At 36.8% G+C, this 23,043-nt stretch overlaps 1 protein-coding gene across 1 annotated transcript in view; it reads right to left on the bottom strand.

The window, feature by feature from the left end:
- Positions 1–18,791: 18,791 nt before the first annotated feature.
- The window catches only part of negr1 (neuronal growth regulator 1), a 438,781-nt gene continuing 434,529 nt past the window's right edge, over positions 18,792–23,043 (bottom strand). The window contains exon 7 of the mRNA XM_059984343.1: positions 18,792–21,626. Coding sequence (XP_059840326.1) covers positions 21,526–21,626 — 101 coding nt within the window. The 3' untranslated portion in view covers positions 18,792–21,525. The remainder of the gene's footprint in view (positions 21,627–23,043) is intronic.

Here is a 23,043-nt window from a genome sequence, read left to right as displayed (position 1 = left end):
CATCATATAACTATAAATTTCAAATGTGTTATTATGTTCAGAGAATAAAATTCACCATGCTCACTTTGGGCAGATAATATTACTCAGTTTAGCAACTGATGTGAAATGGTTCCAAGAGAAGGAGTAGATCCGATTAAATAACGAGTTTATTTATTTTTTCCGGTAGTAATGCATTAATGCAATTACTAATCTGTAAATGATCATATAAGCAGTGCATATAAGCATTTTTTAAGTGGCCAGTCAATGGGAGATGATTCAAGATTTTAAATAACTGGAGGTAAAAGACATTTAACAAATGTCAAAAAAAAAAACAACTGAGGTGTCTTAAATTAGTATTTGAAAAAAAAATCACCATGATCTATTCAGTTTTACATTGTAATTTAGCTGCTGAAGGATGGGAGCAGTTGTTGGGTGATCAAAATTTTTGGATCCAAAGCAATTAAATGTTATGTGTCAGACAGGCTCACAGCTTCAATTCACATCATGGCACAAACATTGCTGTAATGGAATGCCTGAACTTTATGCCAATACAGACCATACAATTATTATGGATGATTTTCATTTGCATATTGACTGGATTAATCAAACCTGCAAGCATCCCTATGGAACCTACCCAAGAACAGGCTTCTTTAGAATGTTTCATGTGCGCTGATGTAGGATTAATAAAAGATCTTACAGTAAAGAATGCTCTGAAAAAGTCATTTTACCCTGATAGAAATGCAGATACAGCTTAAGGGAAAACACCCTGGGTCCAAAATCTGTGTCCCCAATATTAGAAAGGGTAAATACAAAAGTATGAAGAAAAGTAGTACAGTAAACTGGCAAAACTGTTTAAAGGAAAGGTCAGTAGATGAGCAGAGGCAGGTATTAAAGTGACTATTTCAGAATGCTATGAAAAAATATTCCAATTAGAAAGCGGAATGAGAAATGAAGAACCATTAGTGGTTAACAAAGGAGGTCAAGAAAAATATTAACTCCAAAACTAAAGCAAACTATTGCAACACACAAAATGCTGGAGGAACTCAGCAGGTCAGGTATCATCTATGGAAATGAATAAACAGTTGATGTTTCAGGCTAAGGCCCTTCTTCAGTACTGTTACCTCAATGGAGAGAGAATGTAACTGAGTAGAATTCAGAAGGAGTTAGGTGTAAACCCAATAATTCATCATGCCAGTGAACGAAATAAAGAAGATAATGGGTAATGGATCTTTATTTCTTGGAGCATGGAGTTAAAAATAGAGTGTTGTTACAATTGTACAAGGTTCTGGTCTATATATCTAAGAAAATATATATTAGCATTGGGGACAGTCCAGAAGAGAGTAAAAGGTTAATTCCTGGGATGAAAGGGTGACTTTTCCATAAGATACTTAAAAAAAATTATACCTGTATATTTTGGAATTGTGAAGAAATGAAGAGATCTTATTGAAATATATAAGATAATACAGAAGAGTTACAGGGAAGATACGAGGAGTGATTGATAAGTTCGTGGCCCAAGGTAGAAGGAGATGAGTTATAAACAAACTTTCTGCATAATCACTCAAAGAGTTGAACTGCATGTGCATGTAAAGAGAGCTGTATAACTCATCTCCTTCTACCTTGGGCCACAAACTTATCAGTCACCCCTGCTGTGGACACTTTCTGGAGGTTCAAGATCCGTATGTTTCACGACCGCTGGACTAAGTGTGTAAATGTAGGTGGGACTATACTGAAAACTAAATGTGCTAGGTTTTCTAGAATTGACTCCTTTTACCTTAGGCCATGAACCTTTCAATCACCCTTCATAGATGTTGAAATACGTGATGTTTCCTCTGGTAGAGAAATCTTGAATCTTGAATAAGGAGGCACAGTTACAAGAAAAAGGGTGAGAATTAACCTTTGAGGTGCATCCGTATATTTTCTAACTAACGATGGGGAATATCTGGTATTCTGTACCCCTGGGCACTGTAGGGGTAGATTACTGGAAGTATTTAATGAGGAGACAGATAACTCTTTGAAAAAAATCAGGCAATTAAGGTCCATGTGGAATATGTTATGGTATATGGTATATCAGTGACGATCATATCGAACAGCGGTGCAGGCTAGAATTTCCTACTCCTTCTGTTTTCTTGAGTGCATTCTAATCTGTCCTTAGCTGTTTTTCAGAGGAGTCAGAGATCTCACTATCTCAGGCCACTCCATTAATGCAATGGAACTCCCAAAATAAGCATGCACTGCTCCAGTGGATCTCCTATGGTGTTGCATTCATTACACAGCAAATGGCCATACTGGTTTTAACAACCTTCACTACATTACAAGCTTTATTTAGTGGAACAGCCTGAGGCATAAATACAAAGAGAGCAAGAGTGAAACAGAAGACAACAAAATAATAAAAGCCAAAAGAGGCAGATAGATGAATACATGAAGAAATGCTGCAGTGCTGAGAGGTAAGAGAAGGGACTGGAGTCAGTATCAGCTAGGTAGAAAAACAGCCCCCTCCTGCAGTATAGGATTCTTTAATTTTATGGCATTATAACTGGACAATCAAATTCCAAGGTTTGAACGCTTACTTTATGGTTACAAATTGACATGTAAGCCTAAAGGCATTTAGGATATTCTGGGAACTTAAACAAACGTTTTTCTCTCTTAAGGAGATAGTAAGAGCTGGAAAGCATGCAGAAAAAGTCTGAAATAATAAAATTGATTTCAGAAAGCAGAATACTTGCAGGTGCCATATGAGAATTTCGTTGAAGCATCAGTTGGATATATGTCAAGGATAAAAATAAGGCATGAACCACTGGAAAAAAGATGACAACTATCATTCTCTTCTAAAATAATTTAGAAAGGAAGCTCATCTGAAAGGCTGCTATTAATCTTGTGGATTTCATTTTAGTAGGTCATTTTATCAGCAATTAAGTCATTTATTTGAGGGTTCTGGATAGCTAAATGTCGTGTTGATCAGAACCATTATAAAACTATAATTGTAATTAATCTCTTTGGTATCAAAAGAGAATGTATTGGTGAACCAATTTAAAATAATTAAGATTCTTCTTCCACAATAAATATCTTCCTAAAATTTACTATTAAGTGATCTTTCTTCAACTCTCATAGCAAATGCTATTAAGGAACAAAGTAATATTCCCCCATGTGTCCTGAAATTGGTCCATTCATGTTGTCAACAATAAATTGATTTAAATGGGCGCCATGGTAGCTCAGGTCATTGGAGTTTGGAGTTCAATTCCGATGCCATCTGTAAGGAGATTATATGTTCTCCCTGTGGAATGCATGGCTTTTCCTCAGGGCCTCCGGTTTCCTCCCATAGTCCAAAAACACACCAGTTAGTATATTAACTGTAAATTGTCCCATGGTTAGATTAGGGTTAAGTTAGGGTTGTGCTGGGCGGTGCAGCTTGAAGGGGCAGAAGGGCCTATTCAGCACTGTATCTCTAAATAAAAATAAAATCAGACTGCATGAGACTTTCAAACAAGCCCGTTTTCCAAAAAATACCCACTAAGAGCAGAATATGGGGGAGCTCCATTGTGGCTTGCAGGAAGAAATAGTGGTTAAGTCAACTGACAGGTGGGAGAGTTTGGAGGCTTTCTCACCCAATGGTTACTTTTGAGCAAAAACAAACAGCTTACCTGTTCATCTAAATTCCTTAAACATGCCAGTTGTTTACTAAGATTAGGTGAGATGTGATTTAACACCTATAACCTGAAATGCTAACTTTGTTCCTCTTACTACAGATGTTGCCCGACCAATTGCATATTTCCAGCATTTTCAGTTTTTAATGGGCCAGATCATACTGCCAACGAGTTGCACTGTGCACCACAGTATGTTCCAGACTATGCTTTGCAACATAGAAGGTAAAGGATGTCATAATGCCCACAGATAAAAGGCTCGATACATTTCATATCCTGCTCCTTACCCTTGTGCCAGTCAGAAATGGAGGATCTTGCATGTACCCTTTTAGTTAAATGGATTGCTGAAACTCATTAAAAAGAAAAATTAAGGTGTTTACTTATATTCTTGCTTTAGCTAGATTAATATTGATGCTTTAATTAAGTTATGATAGTTAATTGGAGTTTTAATTAGCTTTATTTTTATTATTTATTTTAAAAGTTGAGAATTATTTATTTTTAATATTTTCTGATGAACAAGGACATGTGGAAATAATGAAGTAGCCTTTAAGGAAAGGCAAACTGTCACTAGATCAGCAGGGCAGTCTGTGGATAGGACCTCACCTTGCACTGCAGGAAACCTGGTGCCAGTCACAGCATAGCTGCAACAGTGACCTTTCAATGTTATTGGGAGTCACATGGTTACAAAAGGTTACTGTGAGCATGGTCGAGTGTCGAGTGCAGCCACAAGTCCACAGCAATCTACACAACCATGACAGTAATATCTTCGGTCACCAAATTTGCAGATAAAATTTTAAAACCACAACTTCAAATAAGAAAGTAAATTTCTGATCTTCCAGTAGTTTATTAAAGTCTGCATTTTAATCCCATTTAGATAATTTAAGTGCACTTAAATATTTTTTTCTTCCTATCATTAATGAAAGATTGTATGAAAATAGCTCTGGGTTACACGTGATTCTTGTATTATTTTCAAAATCAAACAGATGAAGATTATTTTAAAAATATTATCTCTTACAAGTCTATTGGGTTCCTATATGTCAATACTTGCAGATGAACAGATAGATAATGTTAACATCAGTAATTAATTTAGTATAAAATTTCCAAGTAATGGAAGATGACGTTACTTTGGATATACTTCCTAAAATGTTGTTTTGCACTGTAGTTTCAAGAATTTTTGACAAGTGATTTTGGTAGAAATTGAAATGCTATCATATATTTGATACATTTTACCTTTGACTGTTTAAACTGTCATTGATCTGATATATTTGTAATTTTGCCCAAATTACCTGCCCATTGGTTTCTTCAGCTCATAAGCTTCTACTCCGAAGTGACCCTTGTTACCAAGAATTTATCATTTCACCGGCAAGTATTGTTAGAGTAAACATTATATGTACTGAGAAAGATATAGCAATATTGAGTTTATCAATCGTGGATGAGTTTTGACAGTGGATGCATTTGTATCTAAGCACAGGAACACAAGAAGTTGGTCTCTCAATCTTGCTCTGCTATTCAGTAAGGTCATGGCTAACCCAATCATGGCTTCCAATCTAATTTATACTCCGTCCCTTTGCAAAAAAAGCCAATTTTCCATTTTACTTCCTAATTATTTGTTGTACCTCCCAGCTAATTTCTTGTATTTCATGTTTGAGACATGTAAGATTTCTTTGTACTACAGCAACCTGTAGCCTGTCACCATATTCTCATTTTCTATTCTTCCTACAAAATCTCATTTACCCCACATTAAAGTTCATTTGGCAATTTTCTTGTGCTCTGGCTTAACCTATCCATATCTCATTCCAAACTCTTTATTCCTTCATTTAAGTATTAAAATAGTACTTAAATAGTTGAAGCCTAGTGATGATGTCAATGAAGAACTCTTACTTACATCTAAATAACCTAAAAATGTGTCATTTATTCACATTCTCTGTTTTCTGGTAGCTAACTAACACTCTTAACATGCTGATAAATTACTCTTGGTCCAGCTCCAACTTGTTATCTGCATAAATTCAGTTTGCAGGGTTTCAAGGAACAGTACAGGAGTGTTTTCATTTCAAATTCAGAATTTAAAAAATCAGTATGAGAATAATGTTGATGTCACAATTTCAGCATGACCCAAATAAGAATAGATTTACCTTTCCATAAAACTGCACTGAATACATTAAAATCAAGTCTACGTGTATGAGTGGAAATACATTTAATTCATATTGTATTGTGGTGATAGTTTTTCTTTTGGCAAGAGAAGCTGCTTTTGGGAATTTATGGTTTGATGTTTAATGTTCTTTTGGCAGAAAGCTTAAACAACTACTGGCTACTCTTCTTCTGCTAAATATACTTGTTCTTCTTTTTCTGATCTGTGATCAATTACAGCCTGTAATTTCTCCTTGAAGAATGTATTTTTGGGCTGAGGGAATGATCTGGTGCTTCAGTGATCTCCTGGGGGATTTGGCAGGTAGTGCAGCCACCGCTGTTGCTGGGGGCGGCAGCATTGATTCTTAATTGGCGACCATGAACCCATGCCGATTGGAGTGTCGATGAGGGTGGAAGATGAACGGGTGTTCAGTGCCCTACTCCCTGCTGCTGGCAGAAGGTGCAGCAGTCTTGGGTCCTATGTGGCAAAAATTGATCAGTGCGATGGCTTATGGCTGTGAGCTCACTTTTGGTTGTGGTTTAATATTGAATGTCTCAACACTGAATACGCTTTAGCATTTGCACAATTTGATTGAGGCAGTTTGGCGTAGAACTGGATCTATGGCTTTGGTCTACGGCCATTACCAGACACAGCGCTGAACTGACTGGCTTGGTGGCTTTGGCCACAGCCATTGGCTTCACTTGTGGTTGTGGACTCACTTTTGGGGACTTTGCAGTTTGAAGTTTAATGTTCGCTGTGTTATTTGGTCACTTTTTGTTGTTTGCACAATTTGCTCTTTTTTTTCGTATGTTTGATGGTCTTCTAGTGTGGGTTTTTTTCTTTACATGGTGTTCTTTGTTTTGTGGCAACTTTCAAGGTTGTATACTGTGTACATACTTTGATAATAAATGTAATTTGAACTTTGCACCTCTGGAGAACAGTAGTGAATGGGTCAATATTTTAAGAGTAATCCAGCTATTTTAATGATTATGTTATGGTGCTTGTTCAAAAAATTATTAAATTCAATCTTACAACTTGGCATTGTGGTATTTCAATTCTCAATAGTATAGAAACCTAGACTTTCTAAATCAGTATAGCTCCTTACTTTATCACTTAGGTGCTTCCGACAATCTCTTCTCTCTCTACTGGCTCATTACAAACAAACAAATGAAAACAGTACTGAATAACATTTATAAATTCAACAATATTGATATATCTTTCACAGCTGAATGTTTACTTTGACAATACTTGAATGGTAAAATCAATCTTTAGTGTATATCATTTAATTATATGAGAAATTGAAGCAGGCGGAGATCATTTTGCCCCTCATGCCTAATCTACTAACTCGATGCCATTTCTCTTAACTGACCTTATAACTAAATATCTAAAAGCTTTGAATATATTCAATGACTGAGTCCCCAAGGGTTTCTTCTGTGAAAAATACCAGATGTTCATTGTGTGAAAATGTGTGCACACTTAAAATCAAATAGTGTTAGTCCTAATGGTTCTGTGAAACTATAAATTTACTTCAGAATATGTATATCCTCTTTACAAAGGAACTGCAGTGTTAGAGTACTGGTCCAAGTGTAACTCCAAATATTGCAGTTTGCAACTCGGTTATTTTCTGGCCAAATTGTTTAGTCCTAAGATATCATAATGGAACTATTCAGCCACTATGTTGCATACACATAGCAGGTTCATGGGTGAGCAGCCTGATATGGTGACAACACTGATTATGTCTGGAACAATTTTGATCACATCCAATTCCTTGGGTACATGGTAAATTATAATAATTATTTGTGGAGACTCTCAGATTTTGGACTTTCAATGAAATATCAAATGCCATAATTAACTGAAAGCATGTAGTGTATAAATGAATGAGATCACAGTGTAATTATTTAACTATTTTACATTTTTAGCAGATATAGGCCACTTTCTGCTTCTAGTTAATCAGGCAGTGTTAAAATTTCTGTGGATACTGTTGGAAATTTCAAGCCAGCCTTCTGGATGAAACAGATACTGTAATAGCAAAAGAGACTTAAATCATCATTTTTATAAATACTAAGCTTGCACCATTTCTTGTACTGAATTCTGACGTGTGCCTATCTAAAAGTCTTTTAAATATCCCTGTTGTATAAGCCTCTATCACCAGCCCCAGTAGTTGATTTCAGGCACTCATCACTCTGTTAAAAAAAAACCTACCTCTGACATCTCTGCTAAATTGCCTCCACTCACCTTAAATTAATGCCCTTTGGCATTGGCCATTGCCACCCTGGGAAACAGGTGCAGACTGACCACCCTATCAATGCTCCTCATAATTTTATATACCTCTATAAATTTGCCTCTCATCTTCCTTCATTCTAAAGAGAAAAGTCCCTGCTCACCCAATCTTTCCTCCTAAGGCAGGTTCTCTAATCCAGGTACCATCCTCTGCACTGTCTCTAAAGCTTCCACATCCTTCCTACAATAGGTCAACCAGAACTGAACACAATAGTATAAATGTGGTTTAACCAGGGTTTTATGGAGCTGCAACATTACCTTGTGGCTCTTGAACTCAATCCCCTTGTACTTTGCCTTCAAGTTTGATCTTCCCAAGTGTATCACTTCACACTTTACTGTACAGGCAGTCCCCGGGTTATGAACGATTAAGTCTGTCTTTAAGTCAAGTTTGTAGGTAAGTCGGAACAGGTACATACGGTTCTTATTTGGCGTCAGTTAGTCAAAAGTTTGTCTTAGTATATATTTTACCTTTCTATGCATATAAAACACCTAAGAAATACTTCCAAATACACTAAAACATTTTAGACATAATACAGTACATAATAATACAGTAATAATAAAAGTAACTACATACAGTACTGTACTGAAGAGAGAATCTGTGTGTGTCTATGTGTGTAGGTATACAGTACTGTAAAAAATTACAGAAACAGTTGTTAAAACAGTTTAGTTAGAAAAAAAGAAAAGATCATGATTAAAGGTTAACACTTACTAAATTAAGGCTAATAGGCATGTTACGCTGATTTTGATCGTCTAACCAAATTATCAATAGCTTTTCCATTTCAATAATTAAACCACTGCATTGCTTAGTAATAATTGTAGTTTTCATTGGGGCAGGGCCTTTACATGCTCCATTATTCTCACTTCATCCTTTAAAATTGTTCCGATTGTTGACCGACTGTAGCCTAACGCTTTTCCAATGACCAATGATGTTTCATCTCCTTCCGATTGCTTTATTATTTCCACTTTATTTTCAATTGTGATTGTTTTCCCTTTCTTTGATGTATTGTCAGCACTTGCATCGGATTTACGCTTTGAAGGCATGGTTACAAGGGTAAATAAGAGAAAAGTTTAAGCCAAATACAAAGTTACACACTCAACACAGTGTTAACGGCAACGCGATCCAACTTAAAATGGCGGACAGCATTCTCCTTCCTTGGGCCGATGAACCGCTGAAGCCACACAATGTTTTAACTCAAATTTTTAACATAATAGTCTTTACGAGTTGTCCGTAAGCCAGGCGTCCTTAACCCGAGACTTACTGTATTGAACTCCATTTGTCACTTCTCCACCCAACTCTGCAACCTGTCTATATCTCATTGTAAACTCCACAACATTCTACAGTATTGACAACAGCTACAACATTCACGTCATCTACAAACTTACTAACCCATTCCTCCACTTTATCATCCAAGTCATTTATCAAAAATCACCAAGAGCAGTGGACCCAGAACAAATCCACATGGAGCACCAGATTTGTAAAAGAAAATCCATGAATAGAAGAACCTTATTAAAAAAGAACAATTAACTTATCTTACCTGAGAAAGAGATATTGGTCACAATTTCCATGTTGATCTTCAAATTAGATATGATGCTTAAGTAAAATGGGTAACTAATCCTCAAAGCACAGGAACTGAACTGCTATCTAAATTCTACCTTGCAGACTTGTGTTTGGAAGCTAGAATCAAACTTACTAAAAATGTGTGGAGTAGTTGCCCTGCATGTAAAAACTAAAGACAGGAATTTTAAAGAAAAATAAAGCATGAAGTTTTATTTTACTTTTGAATTTCAAATACAAATGTGATGGTGTAGAAAATTACTAGTTCAGCTGCAAAGAGAGGAGTTATCAGAATAAATTTTGGAAAATGAGTTATTGCAGCCTCAGAACTTAATTTACGGCACATGAAATTGTTTTTGTACTTTCACAATTAAACTATAGATTTTTCCATTTCATTGTTCATCTTAATCTGATTTAATTTGTATAAAGGGAACTAAGGATTTTAATTTACAGTCTTAATAAAACACCATCTTGAACATGTGCCATCTCAATGCATACGAAATTCAAGGCCAGCAGCAAATAGCTCAGAGCAAAAACAAAAGAAAATGAAGCAGATGCACTCAGTCTTAAAGCAGACAACTTCCTTTCATATTAACTCTTCTTAAAATACATGGCCATTGATGAATCCTGACCATTTTATTGTTAATTTAGATATTTAGTAGTAAAGGGAAGTTTAAGCTTGTATTCACACTGCTAAGTGTGTTTTTAAATGTTGCTGCTATAATGAAAGAATTTCCCACTTGGGATCAATAAACTATTTATTATTATTATTATTTCTGTAAGATACATTGGTTTGTCATTGCTACTTTAGAATCAATAATAAAAGGACCCAGTAAATAATAGAAAGTGAATTATAACTGAATAATGCTGTCACATTTCAATTAGAGTTACCTAGCCTTAGAATGATTGTAAAAAAATATTGTTACCAGCTTTATTTTTCCATCTGGTTTGGTAAGTAATGGTGGGCACTCTTCATGTTTCTCTGCATTTAGTTAGATGCTAAATCTTAATGGTATTATAAACATTAGTCATGATTAAATTGCATTTGTTGCAAGAAATATCTCCAAGACCTGACCATTTAAATATGTCCACATTGTTTTAAATTATAAATCAATATGCAACTTTGTTGAGCTGAAATCACTTTGGAAGAGGATAAAACAGTCATGCATACTTATGTTTAACCAATGTTAAGCATGAACCAGGACAAATACTGACAAATACCTGTGTGGACACTGACAACCATTCACTTCAAGGAGATTTAGTCTGCTGAAATATTGTCTGAAAAGCTGAGCTATGTTTTTAGTTTATCAATAATCAGTTTTACTGCAGAATCATCAGTAATAATTGTGTATTCATACTGCTTTAAGATCTGAAAGGGGGTTCAGTCATAGAGAGCCAGTTAAGGAAAAAATCGGACACTGTTATTTGCTCTGATTGTTTAATTGACAAGCTGTCGATTGCCTTGTCAAACTGTTTTAACCATCAAGTGCTATCTCAGCTTTAAGAAGTTACTATTCTGACTGCGTGAGGGTGTAGGTTTGGCAAGGATTATGACACAGATGACTGAGTCAAGGGTGTGTAAGCCTCCACTGTTGTGAAACTCACCTACATGATAGTTAGCCTACAAGTACTCATGATAATGTCCTAGGCTCTCAACAGGTCATACAAAATTATCCCTAAAAATAAAAAATATTAAAAATATATTATTCATAAACCAACTACAGACAGCAAAAATCCCAGGTTCAAAAGAATAAGAGTGGAGATGAAGAAATAATCAGAAAGTTATCGTGATGTCAAGCTTTCTTTCTGATTAAAACTCACAGAACGTAAGAGGAAAGGAAATAGAAGAGAGGGAACAAGTACTATTACTCAAAGGCCTGAAAATAATTAGATTGTGAGTGTTAATTTTTAATGGATTTAACTTGACTTATTATTCTAATAAGTTTTGCATTGTGCTCATGAAATCTAAAACGGTTAAAGAAAACTTTATAGTCTAATCACCTACTAAATGTCTGCATTGTGCATTCAGTTCACTCTAATACCTCCAATTACGTGTATGTTTTCTTCCCTCTCTTAACCATGTAGATAAGATTTATAAACTGTAGATTTTATGAAAGCTTTTGGCATTAATCAAATGGGCAGCAGAATAGCACAGTGGTTAGCACAACACTTTATCGTTCTAGCAATCTGGGTTCAATTCCTGTAACTGTCTGTAAGGAGTTTGTACACTCTCCCCATGACCACAGTCCAAAGATATACTGGTTGGTAGGTTAATTGGTCATTGTAAATTGCCCCATGATTAAGCTAGGTTCGAATCGGGTGTTATTGGGTGTGGGGTAGCTCACACGGCTGGAAGGGCTGTCCCGCATATGTATCTCAATAAAATAAATAAATAGAATAAAAGATTGTTGAATGGCATTGAAAACTAAACAGCCAAGTGGTGCTCTGCTTCTTCACACAGGAAGTAATATTACTATTACATCAGTAGAATTTACAAAGATAAAATTAATTTTGATAGTCTGGAAAGAAAACATACTCCACAGCCAAAATATGTGTGTGGCAGAGATTTTGACATGAAGGATGTATGGATATGTGGGGTCGTAATGCACACCAGCACATCAGGTCAACAATAGCTCGGCTTTACAAGCCAGACTCCAAGACATAGTTACATTGCCTGAAAGTTGCACTGTCATTCAAAACGTCTGATTATCTCATATATGAAACTATCTTTGCTCATATAAGCTATTGTTTTATCATATTAATATTTCCTTTTTTTCTCTCACACCACATGAAAATAAATAAGTGAAAATTTGCTGAGGCAGACAATGATATAAAATTAAAAAACTTGATTTAATTCTGAATTTCCACAACTTGAATAAGAAATTATAAACAAGATGATGATTACATTTTCTAATATTTGTTTGGACCTCTCTGTTACACTGGGATGATCTTTGAAGTGCTAAATTATTTTGCTCAGTTATTTTATAAACAGAGTTCCATCAACTTCAACTTGGAATTTGGCTTTGGAATTATATGTCTATGCAAATATGCAAATTAATCATGTCTGCCAGTCACAGAAACATGAAGTAATTATACAAATCCTACTTTCATCCCTTTTTTTTAACCTTCTCACATTCTTTCAATGCCCCTCTGATTCCAGCATTCAACCACAGACTAGGGGCAATCTGCAGTAGTGAACTAACTTTCAACCCACATGTCTGAAGGAACCAGCGGAAACCCATGTTGCCACAGGGAGAGCATACCAAATCCATGCAGAAAATAACTGAGGTCAAGATTAAACCCAGCTGCACCCAGTTTCTTATAGTGGTCCCCAAGAAACATTCTCCTGTTAAGGTAGTCATGCTATCAAGCTTTAAATGACACTGGACCATTTCTTTTTTAAAAATATATTTTTATTGTAACCTTAATTTATTTTAAAATGATCAGATCTCTAAAGTCATCTCTTTTTGGAACTTAAGAATTGATTGACAGAACAAAAGCAAGTTCCATTTTGATTTGCTTTCTACCAATCAAGTTTCTGCAATATTTGGAAGCCTATTTCTTAAGCGTGGAAACATAGAAAACCTACAGCACAATAAAGACCCTGCTGAACATGTACTTACTTTAGAAATTGCCTAGGGTTACCCATAGCCCTCTATTTTTCTAAGCTCCATGTACCTATCCAGGAGTCTCTTAAAAGACCCTATTGTATCCACCTCCACCACTGTCACTGGGAGCCCATTCCATGAACTCACCACTCTCTGCTTAAGAAGCTTACCCCCAGCATCCCCTCTGTACCTACTTCCAAGCACCTTAAAATTGTGCTCTCTCGTGCTAGCCATTTCAGTCCTGAGAAAACGCCTCTGACTCTCCATACAATCCACACGCGCTGCAGCTGTTTTGAGTATTGAGCAGAATCCACTGAATCAGGCAGTGTCCTGTCTGCAGCCTAACAGGAACTTAGAATATGAACAAGAACCAGTTACATACAGCTTGAATTCGTATCTTATCGGAAAAAAGAATGATTCCAATTCACATATATGAATTAACAATAGGAACAAGCCACTTGACCCATGAAGTCTCTTCTGACATTTAACAACATCATGTCTGATTTGATTTAAAATTCACCTCCATGTTCCCATCTAACTATGGTAATCTTCTAATCCCTTATTTATCTATAACCTACCTACCTTTGGTCAAAAGTATTCAAAGATTCTGCTTTAAGGAAGAAATCTCATGATTCATAGCCTTCTGAATGAGAAAAAAATGGCTCTCTATTAAATGGACAGCCTATTATTTTAAACAGCGATTCCCACAAGAGGAGACATCCCTTCCACATCCATCCTGTCAAGACCTCTTTACATCTTATCTGTTTCAACCAAGTCTTCTTTCATTCTTCTACGCTCCAGTGGATAATGAGATTGGTTTGCTCAACCTTTCCTCAAAGGATAGTCTGATTATTACTGATTTGCGTTTCACAAAGCTTCTCTTTGAACAGCTTCCTATGCATTAATAACATTCCTTAAATTTGGAGACTAGAAATGTGCACTGTACTCCTGATGTTGCTTCAGCAATGAAATATATAACCTTCCAACTTCTGTATTTTATTCCCCAAGCAATTAATAATGCCATTCTGTTAGTTTTCCAAATTACTTGAAGTATCTGCTTGCGAGCCTTTTGTGATCCAGATAATAAGTCAACCAGATTTCACTGTATTTCAAAGTTCTGTGATCTCCTTTTTCATTTTGCATTCAATTTGCCAGATCTTTTGCCATTTGATGTACGTCAAGATGCTCTTTCTGGATTTCATTTTGGTATTGAATACTACTGCCCCACAAACCTTGATAAACAAACACCTCAGTCTAAATGCATCACCGTGCAACTAGGTGTTGGACTTCCTAACCAACAGACCTCAGATAGTCAGGTTGCACCACCGCTCCTCCCTCCCCATCATCCTCAGCAGGGCTGTGTGCTGTACACTCTGCTCACACATGACTACACAAACACCTGAGCAATCACATAGTCCAGTTCACCAAAGACACTTCAGTAGTGGTGCTCATCACCAACAATGATGAGACAGCCTGCAGAGAGGAGGTGGAAGAGCTTGAGGACTGGTGCCAGGCAAATAACCTCTTCCTCAATGCCAACAAGACAACGGAGTTGTTATTGAATTCAGGAGAACTCGCACCACTCACACCTTTCTTTACATCGGCGGCACAACAGTGGAAACTGCAAGCCGTTTCTAAGTCCTGGGAATGCACATTGCACAGAATCTCTCATGGTCCCAGAACACATCCTACACAATCAAAAAAGTTCAGCAATGTCTCTACTTTGAGGAGGCTGAAGAGAGCTGGACTATACACATCTGTACTTATGTCATTCTACAGATACGCAGTGGAGAGCATCCTAACAAGGCGCATCACTGCCAGGTATGGAAACTGCACTGTGGTGGACTGGAAATCTCTGCAAAGGGTCGTCAAAACTGCCCAGTGCATCACTGGAACCAGCCTACCCACCATATACACAGAGAGGTGCCAGAAAAGGGCCTGTAACATCATGAAAGATATCTCCCATTGTGCTCATGGACTGTTTGTCCCACTCCCATCTGAGAGAAGGCTATGTACTATCCACACCAGGGCCACCAGACTGAAAAACAGTTACTTACTGATCAACACCTCCAGCCACTAACCCACCCCTCCACGCCCCAAATACCTTTATCATTTCCTGTCAGTCACCTTATGTACAGACACTCCTGTGCCTAGTATCACTTAATGGACATACAATTAATCCATTTATATAAGCTATCTTATGTATTTATATTTATTGTGTTTTTTATTATTATTATTGTGTTCTTTATCTTGTCTATTTTCACTGCATCACATCTGGAGTAGTAATTATTTTGTTCTCCTTTACATTTGTGTACTGGAAATGACATTAAACAATCCTGAATCTTTGCTCGCTTAGGTTATCTGTTGCCTTCAAACTTACCTCCCTATCATTAGCAATTTTAGAGTCCATACATTTGGTATTTGGTATTCTTACACATTTCTCAGAACAAGATCCTCGCCTTGGGGTCATTTCTAGAAAGACGGTGAATTACGGAGACAATCATACCTAGAAAACTTGTGCACCCTGATAGGTATGATGGTGCCTACTGCAGCAGATGGCTGTTCAGGGTTTTGTCTCCTGATGGAGTCAGTTGTACCCAAGATCTTGCTCTTGAAGGAGTGCCACCCACTCTGTGCCTGGATGCCTAAATGAGCCTCTGCTGTGTCCAAGATGAGGGTGCAATGGAGAGTTGATGGTTGCTCAGGAGACTGTTGATGGAATAATGGTGATGATATTGATGGTGAGATGCTTTGATGGGTGGGAGGAGACTGACAATGTTTAGATGGTAGAATGTGGGAAGTGTTCCACTCAGGAAGGTCAGGGTCTGTTTCTCAGGTGGGGTCTTGGGATAGAGGATTGACAGAATTGGACCTGGAAATTGGGCAGTAGTGAAATTGGTCAGGTTGAGATTGGTGAAGTGCAAGAGATAGGGAAATTTTGTAAATAAGTTATTAATTTACCTGGCAGGCATCTCAGTCTAGCACAGTGCTGAGAAAATCTTATTGTCTCTCAAATGCCCAGTGAATTGGTCTAGCATGAGAGCTTTTACCAACAGGATAGGGGAATGGCATTTCTTTTCCATTGTTAAAATGATAAATTCCAAATAGCACTCCTGAAATAATTCTATTCTGTAAATACTGTTCCTGATTTTCTTCCATACTATTGGAACTTGTGTACAAATTCAAATGTGTCTGAACACTAAAAGTAATAGTCCTGTAATAAAAATTCTGTTAATGTTATATAAAAAAGGTTTTACCAAAACTAATCAAATATAGTGCTCATTATAGTGAGAATCTTTCAGCTAAATAATCAAAGTATACTGTAGACATAATATATACAACTATACTGTATATTCTCTCCTTCTCCAACATCCCTTACTTCTCCACAAAAGGCACTGACTTACTGTGATGAACAGTGATGCTGTGTGACAGAATAAAATGGGTGAGGGCAAAATAGGGGTAATGTGAAACTGCTTGTTCACAGAATATTGCCAGTCTTTCATCTATCACATGTTAAGATGTATCTCACAATGAGTTGCGACTTCAGCAGTGCTGTCATGACCCTCAACGAGTTACCAAATTTTACACAGATTCAAACAGCATTAATAGGCTCAATGAGAGGACACCAAAAGGTTTACTCGTTTTCATCCAATATCAGTACATGTCTACTGTGATGACAAAGCAATCATGATTCTTGGCAGCTGATTCCCTTGCCTTGCTCAAAAATTTAGAAACCAACCATAACAGATATTATTGCCCAGACCAAGATCATTACTCTGAGGATCAAACTACAAATCACAATGGATCAAGTATCTACAGCTATTATTGAGGATTTGACCGCAGCTCGGTAATTTTTACGGTATCTTCTATAATACTCTATCGTTGAACGAAAAGTTAAAACTATTTGAACATAATTTTTGGTAAAAATGTGCTGCAATAAATATTAAAGATGAAATTTATTGTTAAAGCAGATTCATTGCTTTAATCAAGAATTTTACTGACCATTTTCTTACATATATTAACATCCCAGTTGTCCAATTTTTTGATGCATAGCACACTAACAATATTTTATGAAAGCACTTCACGTATTAAAGTGGATGGATTGTGACTGCAGAATTTGATGTGAAGGAAGAGATTTGATAGCTCTGTTGAAATTTCATTAAAAAAGGTAAAAAACTGCCTTATTGTTGTAAATGCTACTTTCCACATCACAAATCACATTAGGCAGCTCAGGCAGGCAGAAGAGTTCAAGGCATTGTTAGATAGTCCCTACACTATACAGAGTTTTTTTTTACACAGAGTGTGGAATGTGCTTCCAGGAGTGGTGGTAGAGGCTGATGCATTAGAGACATTTTTAGAGACTCTTAGATAGGCACATGAATAAAAGAAAAATGGAGGGTTATGCGGGAGGGAACGGTTAGATTGATCTTGGAGTCAGTTAAAATGTCAGCACAGCATCAGGGGCCAAAGGGCCAGTAATATGCTGTACTATTGTGTATGCTATTTTCTTAATACTTAAAAAAAGACAACTTTGTCTGAAGGAGTCATCAAGTGGTTCAAACTTTATAGATGCTAACCAATGTCTCTATAATATCAATGAATTAGTATTTTTGATTTATAAAGTATTGATATCATACTCAAACTGAAAACAAGTAGTAATAATATATATCTGTTCCTAAATTTTGGATAGTCTTAGCAGAGCATTTTGTGCTATTCCACATTAAGGTGCAGTATTAATGGTTACAAATGTGTGTAATTTGGTGGAAACAATTCAGGACATTTAGTCTCTGGCTGTAATTTGATTCAGCAGCAAATTTTAGTGTCAGAAATGTTTTTAGTAGCTAAGCAATATCGATAAACCTTTAAATGCTTTACTGTTTGATTTATTTTTGCTTTATTTCAAACAATATTTCAGTTAATTTAAGGAGCATTTATTCAGTGACTCATCCACTGCTCCCCTCAGCATCTACAAATCATGTTGCAGGGGCATGATTGAAAATTCTTTTTTTTCTAGGAAAGTTCAACTCCAGTAACACACAAGAAGCTCTGTATTATTCCAGTACAATGTAGCCTACCTGATAAACACCCCATTGACTACTCTAAATATTAGTCCCTTCCATCATTGACATTGCTATTGTTACAGTGGGTATAAAATGCAAATAGCACTTTCTGAACCGCTGACCTCTACTACCAATTAGGACAAGTGTATTAGATGATGGGGAACATCACCACCAGCAGTTTGCCTCTAGGCCATGCCCCAGTCTGTATCAGAGATATAGCACTGTTCCATTTTGGTGCAAGGTCTAACACATGAAACTACTCACACAAACACACTGTGCAAGTGTTTGCATCAGAAGGACTATGACTCTTTAAAAGCAGGCTCACCAGCACCTAAGGCCAATTAGGGATGGTTCAAAAATTCTACCCTTCCCTGTGATATGTGTATCCGAAACAAATAAGAAAATATTATATAATTTCCACAACCTGAAATGAATGCAACACATTCTGGTTTCAATACTGAGAATAACTGTTTTGAATTTTGAAATAGTCACCATACACCAGATGATTAGAGATTTGTATCTGCAGCCAATAGATCAGTTTGATCCATTCTACACCTTTATTATAGGGCACTTTATAAATAGTTTCATCATTCTGCATTATTACAGTTGTTCAATACAATAAAGTGAATGTAATCTTCTTGAAACAAAGATTTGTTGCAAAAGATAAAATGATTAAAAAGGTGACTAACTGTATCACTTCTTCCATTGAGGTTATCACAATTATAAATGTTTTACAACTATTTGGCTTCACTTCCACCTTCCATGAGTACTGTAATTAAAACTATCTAAATGCTCATTCATAAAGATGCAAAATTGATCATCAAATGAGGATTTAGGTTGGCAGCTGGGCAATAGAAAACATATTCTTTATGATGTCATTGGAAACAAATGATGCTCCATGGTCATTTGGCTAACCACAAATGCCAAAGGAATCAAATTATATAAGCTTTAAGTATGTGGATAAAGTTAGTTCCACTTTAATAAATTAAAATGATAAAGGAAGAATATTTATCATAGTTCCCCCATTGAATACTATTTTGCTTTTCTAACTCACATTCATCTCAATCTTTCAAATATTCAGATTTGTTTTATTGGTTATTTTTGTTCTTCAATGAAGGAAACATTTGATATTCCAGCTGTTTTTCTGAATGGAGCAACAGTTAATTAAAACATTGCCTGGTTCAGTGAAGAAGACATTATTGGAAAACAGATTCTCTTCAGGGCTCTGTTACTTTTTGAGTTATGTCATGAACATATAAAAGCCTTAGAATTTTGCAGATTCTTTTCTCTGACATCATGAAGCCTGGATTTAAGACTTTGCTTTGTTCCAACTGGATTTGTAATCACTTGGTGAAATACATAATTGAATGGTAGAATTCTTGTTAACATATAGCGGCAAACTTTGACTTTTACATTTTCTACCTCTAGAATGAGCTGAAACTTTGAAAAGGCAGTAGTATTTGTTAACTTTCACAAACTAATACATGTTGATTTTATGTGCTGCAAATTCACACAGATCACAACTTGTAAATGTAAATGCTGATATAGAGACAGTCCACGCAATTGGTACTTAAGCCACAAATTCATTCAGTATGATCAGCCCATCTACAGTATAAACCGGGAGTATATACAGAGTTAAATCTTAAATGCAAAATATGAATGAAAACAAATCTCATTTATTCTACAATGAAAAGAAAATAGTAAATGGTTATCATTAGCTGGAAAATAAATGAAGTCTAATATTTTGGTTGGGATCAGATTAGAATTAGATCTGTTCGAGGTTCTCACTCTCATATAGAGATCAGTTGTGATTCTGGCCCAAGTCTCCTTTCAAATAGAGATGATCTCGTTTTGTTGCTACTTCTACCCAAAAGTATTACAATTTCCTATTTCTAGCATTTTCAAGTTTTTATGCTGCCCCACATTCCAAGACATGCTAGCTGGTATTTAACTGCCCCATGAATGACCCCCTAGCCTTGCTAAGGTGGTTTGAGAATTAGACTGCAATTAATGAGTGTGTAAGTGCATGAAGGAGAATAAATTACAGGGACGCTGCAGAATGGGATTGATGACATGGCTCTGAGGGCCAGCACTGACTTATTGGACCAGATCACCTCCTTCTCTGTTGTAGGGAAATATGAAATATTCTAAAATCATTATGGGACTCGACCCAACAAGAACACTGAAAAATGTCAATACGAAGGGAAAAACGGAAGGGGGTAAATTACAATAGATGACTGATCTATTCCCATATTCCCTGCATTTTCCTTCCCATGTTGAAGACCATTCGGCCCATCAAGTCTATGCTGGCTCTCCAAGGATTTCCATTAGTCCCATTCTCCCACTTAACTTTACCTGTAATCCATTTTCCCTCATGTACCCAGAAAATTACCCCTCTACACTTACACTAGGTGCCGTTTACAGCACCAAGCTAATCTACCCACTTGTCTTTGTGATGTGGGAGGAAACCAGAGCACTGAAGGGAGATCCATGCAATGATCGGGAGAAAGTGAGCATAAACAGTGCAGAGGTCAGGACTGAAATCAGATCACAGGAGCTGTGAAGCAGCTCACTACTATTGCACAACTGCAATATCCCTATTCTTTCTCATTTTCTTGAATTCAAGTGTTCTTTAACTATAAGGTATTTTAGAGGAAATCTGGATTATGTTAAGTTTACAGAAAAATGACAAATTAATTGAAATGGATTCCTCTCTTATACCAGTCTGTTCTGTTGCAAAAATGTGTTCTTCCTGATTTATATATTTGGATAAACTTGTTAAAACTTTGGAACATTATATACACAAGGCCTGTTTCCATTGAATGCCCAGTAGAGTTATGATGAAATTATGCATACAAAATCATATTATAGGCTATAATATCTCATGCGTGCCATAATTTTTCTTGCATGTAACCAGCACCTTAATGCAGAGAGGAGGGGCGGCTAATGTGAATTGTGAAGCATTTCAGCTTTTATGCAAGATAATACAATATTATGTTTCAAAAAGTAACTCCACAGCCTACAAAGCTTGATTGAGGACAATGAGTTCAATGTTAAATCTTGATGAAGACCTGTAAAGAATATAATTTAGACATTTACATGATCAGTAATTCTAGGAAAGTTTCACATCCCTGTGTTTGTACTGCTGATTGATTCTCACACTTTCTGTGAATGAACTGTACCAGATTGTTTCCAGTTCCCAGCACTTGGAAGTGATTCTTGAACTTCTTCATGCTTTCCCACTCACGTTCATTGTGGCTGGCAAGTTTCCCCTCTGCTAGTATGTGCTGACCAGGAAGGATAGTCCCATCACCAGGTAACACCAGGATAAAATAACTTCAGCACCACCAGGGATTCCATGTTTTTCTTTGGATGGCACTGTGAAAATAAGAGAAATCATGCCTTACTCACATCTTCTTATCACAAGCAATTAATTAAGGTCCTGCTTCTTCACAGCAGCTATTGGATTGCCAGATTTTCATGTTTTAGAACAATAGTGACTTTTAGGATTCTAGCTGGAAAAAAATAATCATACTTTGGTATTGGCAGTCCTGTGGAATTACCTCCAGACACTCCACTCTGCCTCCATAACTATTTCATGCACCAGTACTAGGCAGTAAAAGTTGCTGGACTTTTCAAATTCAGTACTCGCAGCCAAGCCCAGTATTGCTCTTAGCTAATATTCATATATTTAGAGATACTAAAAGAAGGTATCATTCCAAAGTCAACATTAATGGATATCCTGCCGTATCTTAACAAAAGGCAGAATGATGATAGATGAACTCAGTTCAAACATCTCTGAAGGCAAAAGGTGCAAGTCATAAACACAAGAGATTCTGCAGACACACACACTCACGCACAAAATGCTGGAGTCAGGCAGCACGTATGGACAGGAATAAGCAGTTGATATTTAGGCATGAGACCTTTCACAACATTTTGGGTCATATAACTGTATCAGGAATGAGAGAGAAGAAGAAATATTGAGTACAGTATATAAGAGGAAGAGGGCTGGGTTGGTGGAAGGTGGGACAGAAACGGATCAGGAGGGAATAATGGGTAGATGAAATCAAGTGGGGGAGGAGGAAGGAGGAAGGAGGATGGAAAAGGTTTACAAGTGGAGATGAAAACTGAGTGGATGGGTGAGTGTGTGAGGAAAGAGAAAACAGTTATTTATGTGGGCTACCTGAATGTAGAAATAGTCTTGTTCATATTATTAGGTTGTAAGCTAACCTATCAGAATATGAGATGGTGTACTTGCAATTTATGTTTGGCCTCTCCATAGCAATGAAAGTCAGCATGAGAGTGGGAAGAGAGGTAAAATAACATACAAGTGGAAGCTCAAGATAGCTGGTGCAGTCATTCCTCAGAACAGTTGCCTTTTCAACTCTTGGGTTCATCAGCGTTGAGGAGGCCATACAAGAGTAAAGAATCCTGTAGACTAGGTGGAAGAGGTCCAGGTGAAAGTCTGCCTCACGTGGAAGTGCAGTGCAGATCCCTGGATTGTGGCAAGGGTGGAAGTGAAGGGACAGTGTGGCAGCCACTGCCAGGTTATGGGGATAGAAGAGAGGAACACTGAGTCACAAAGAGAGTGACTCGGTACAAAGTAGGAAGAGGGAAAGGGTAAAATGTGACTGGTGGTGTGATTACATTGGAGCTGGTAGAAATGGCAGAGATATGGTAGGTGTGTTGGATGCTTAGGCTGGCAGTGAAATATGATGACCAATGGAACTCTATTGCTGCTTTGTCAGAGGAGAGGTTGGGGAGGGGCAAGCAGTCAGCACAGACATGCCAGAAA

Source organism: Hypanus sabinus, chromosome 11, assembly GCF_030144855.1.
Source record: "Hypanus sabinus isolate sHypSab1 chromosome 11, sHypSab1.hap1, whole genome shotgun sequence".
In the NCBI taxonomy this organism is placed as follows: Eukaryota; Metazoa; Chordata; class Chondrichthyes; order Myliobatiformes; family Dasyatidae; genus Hypanus; species Hypanus sabinus.
Note: the sequence above shows the minus strand (reverse complement) of the source record. Positions and strands in the feature narration are given on the sequence as shown.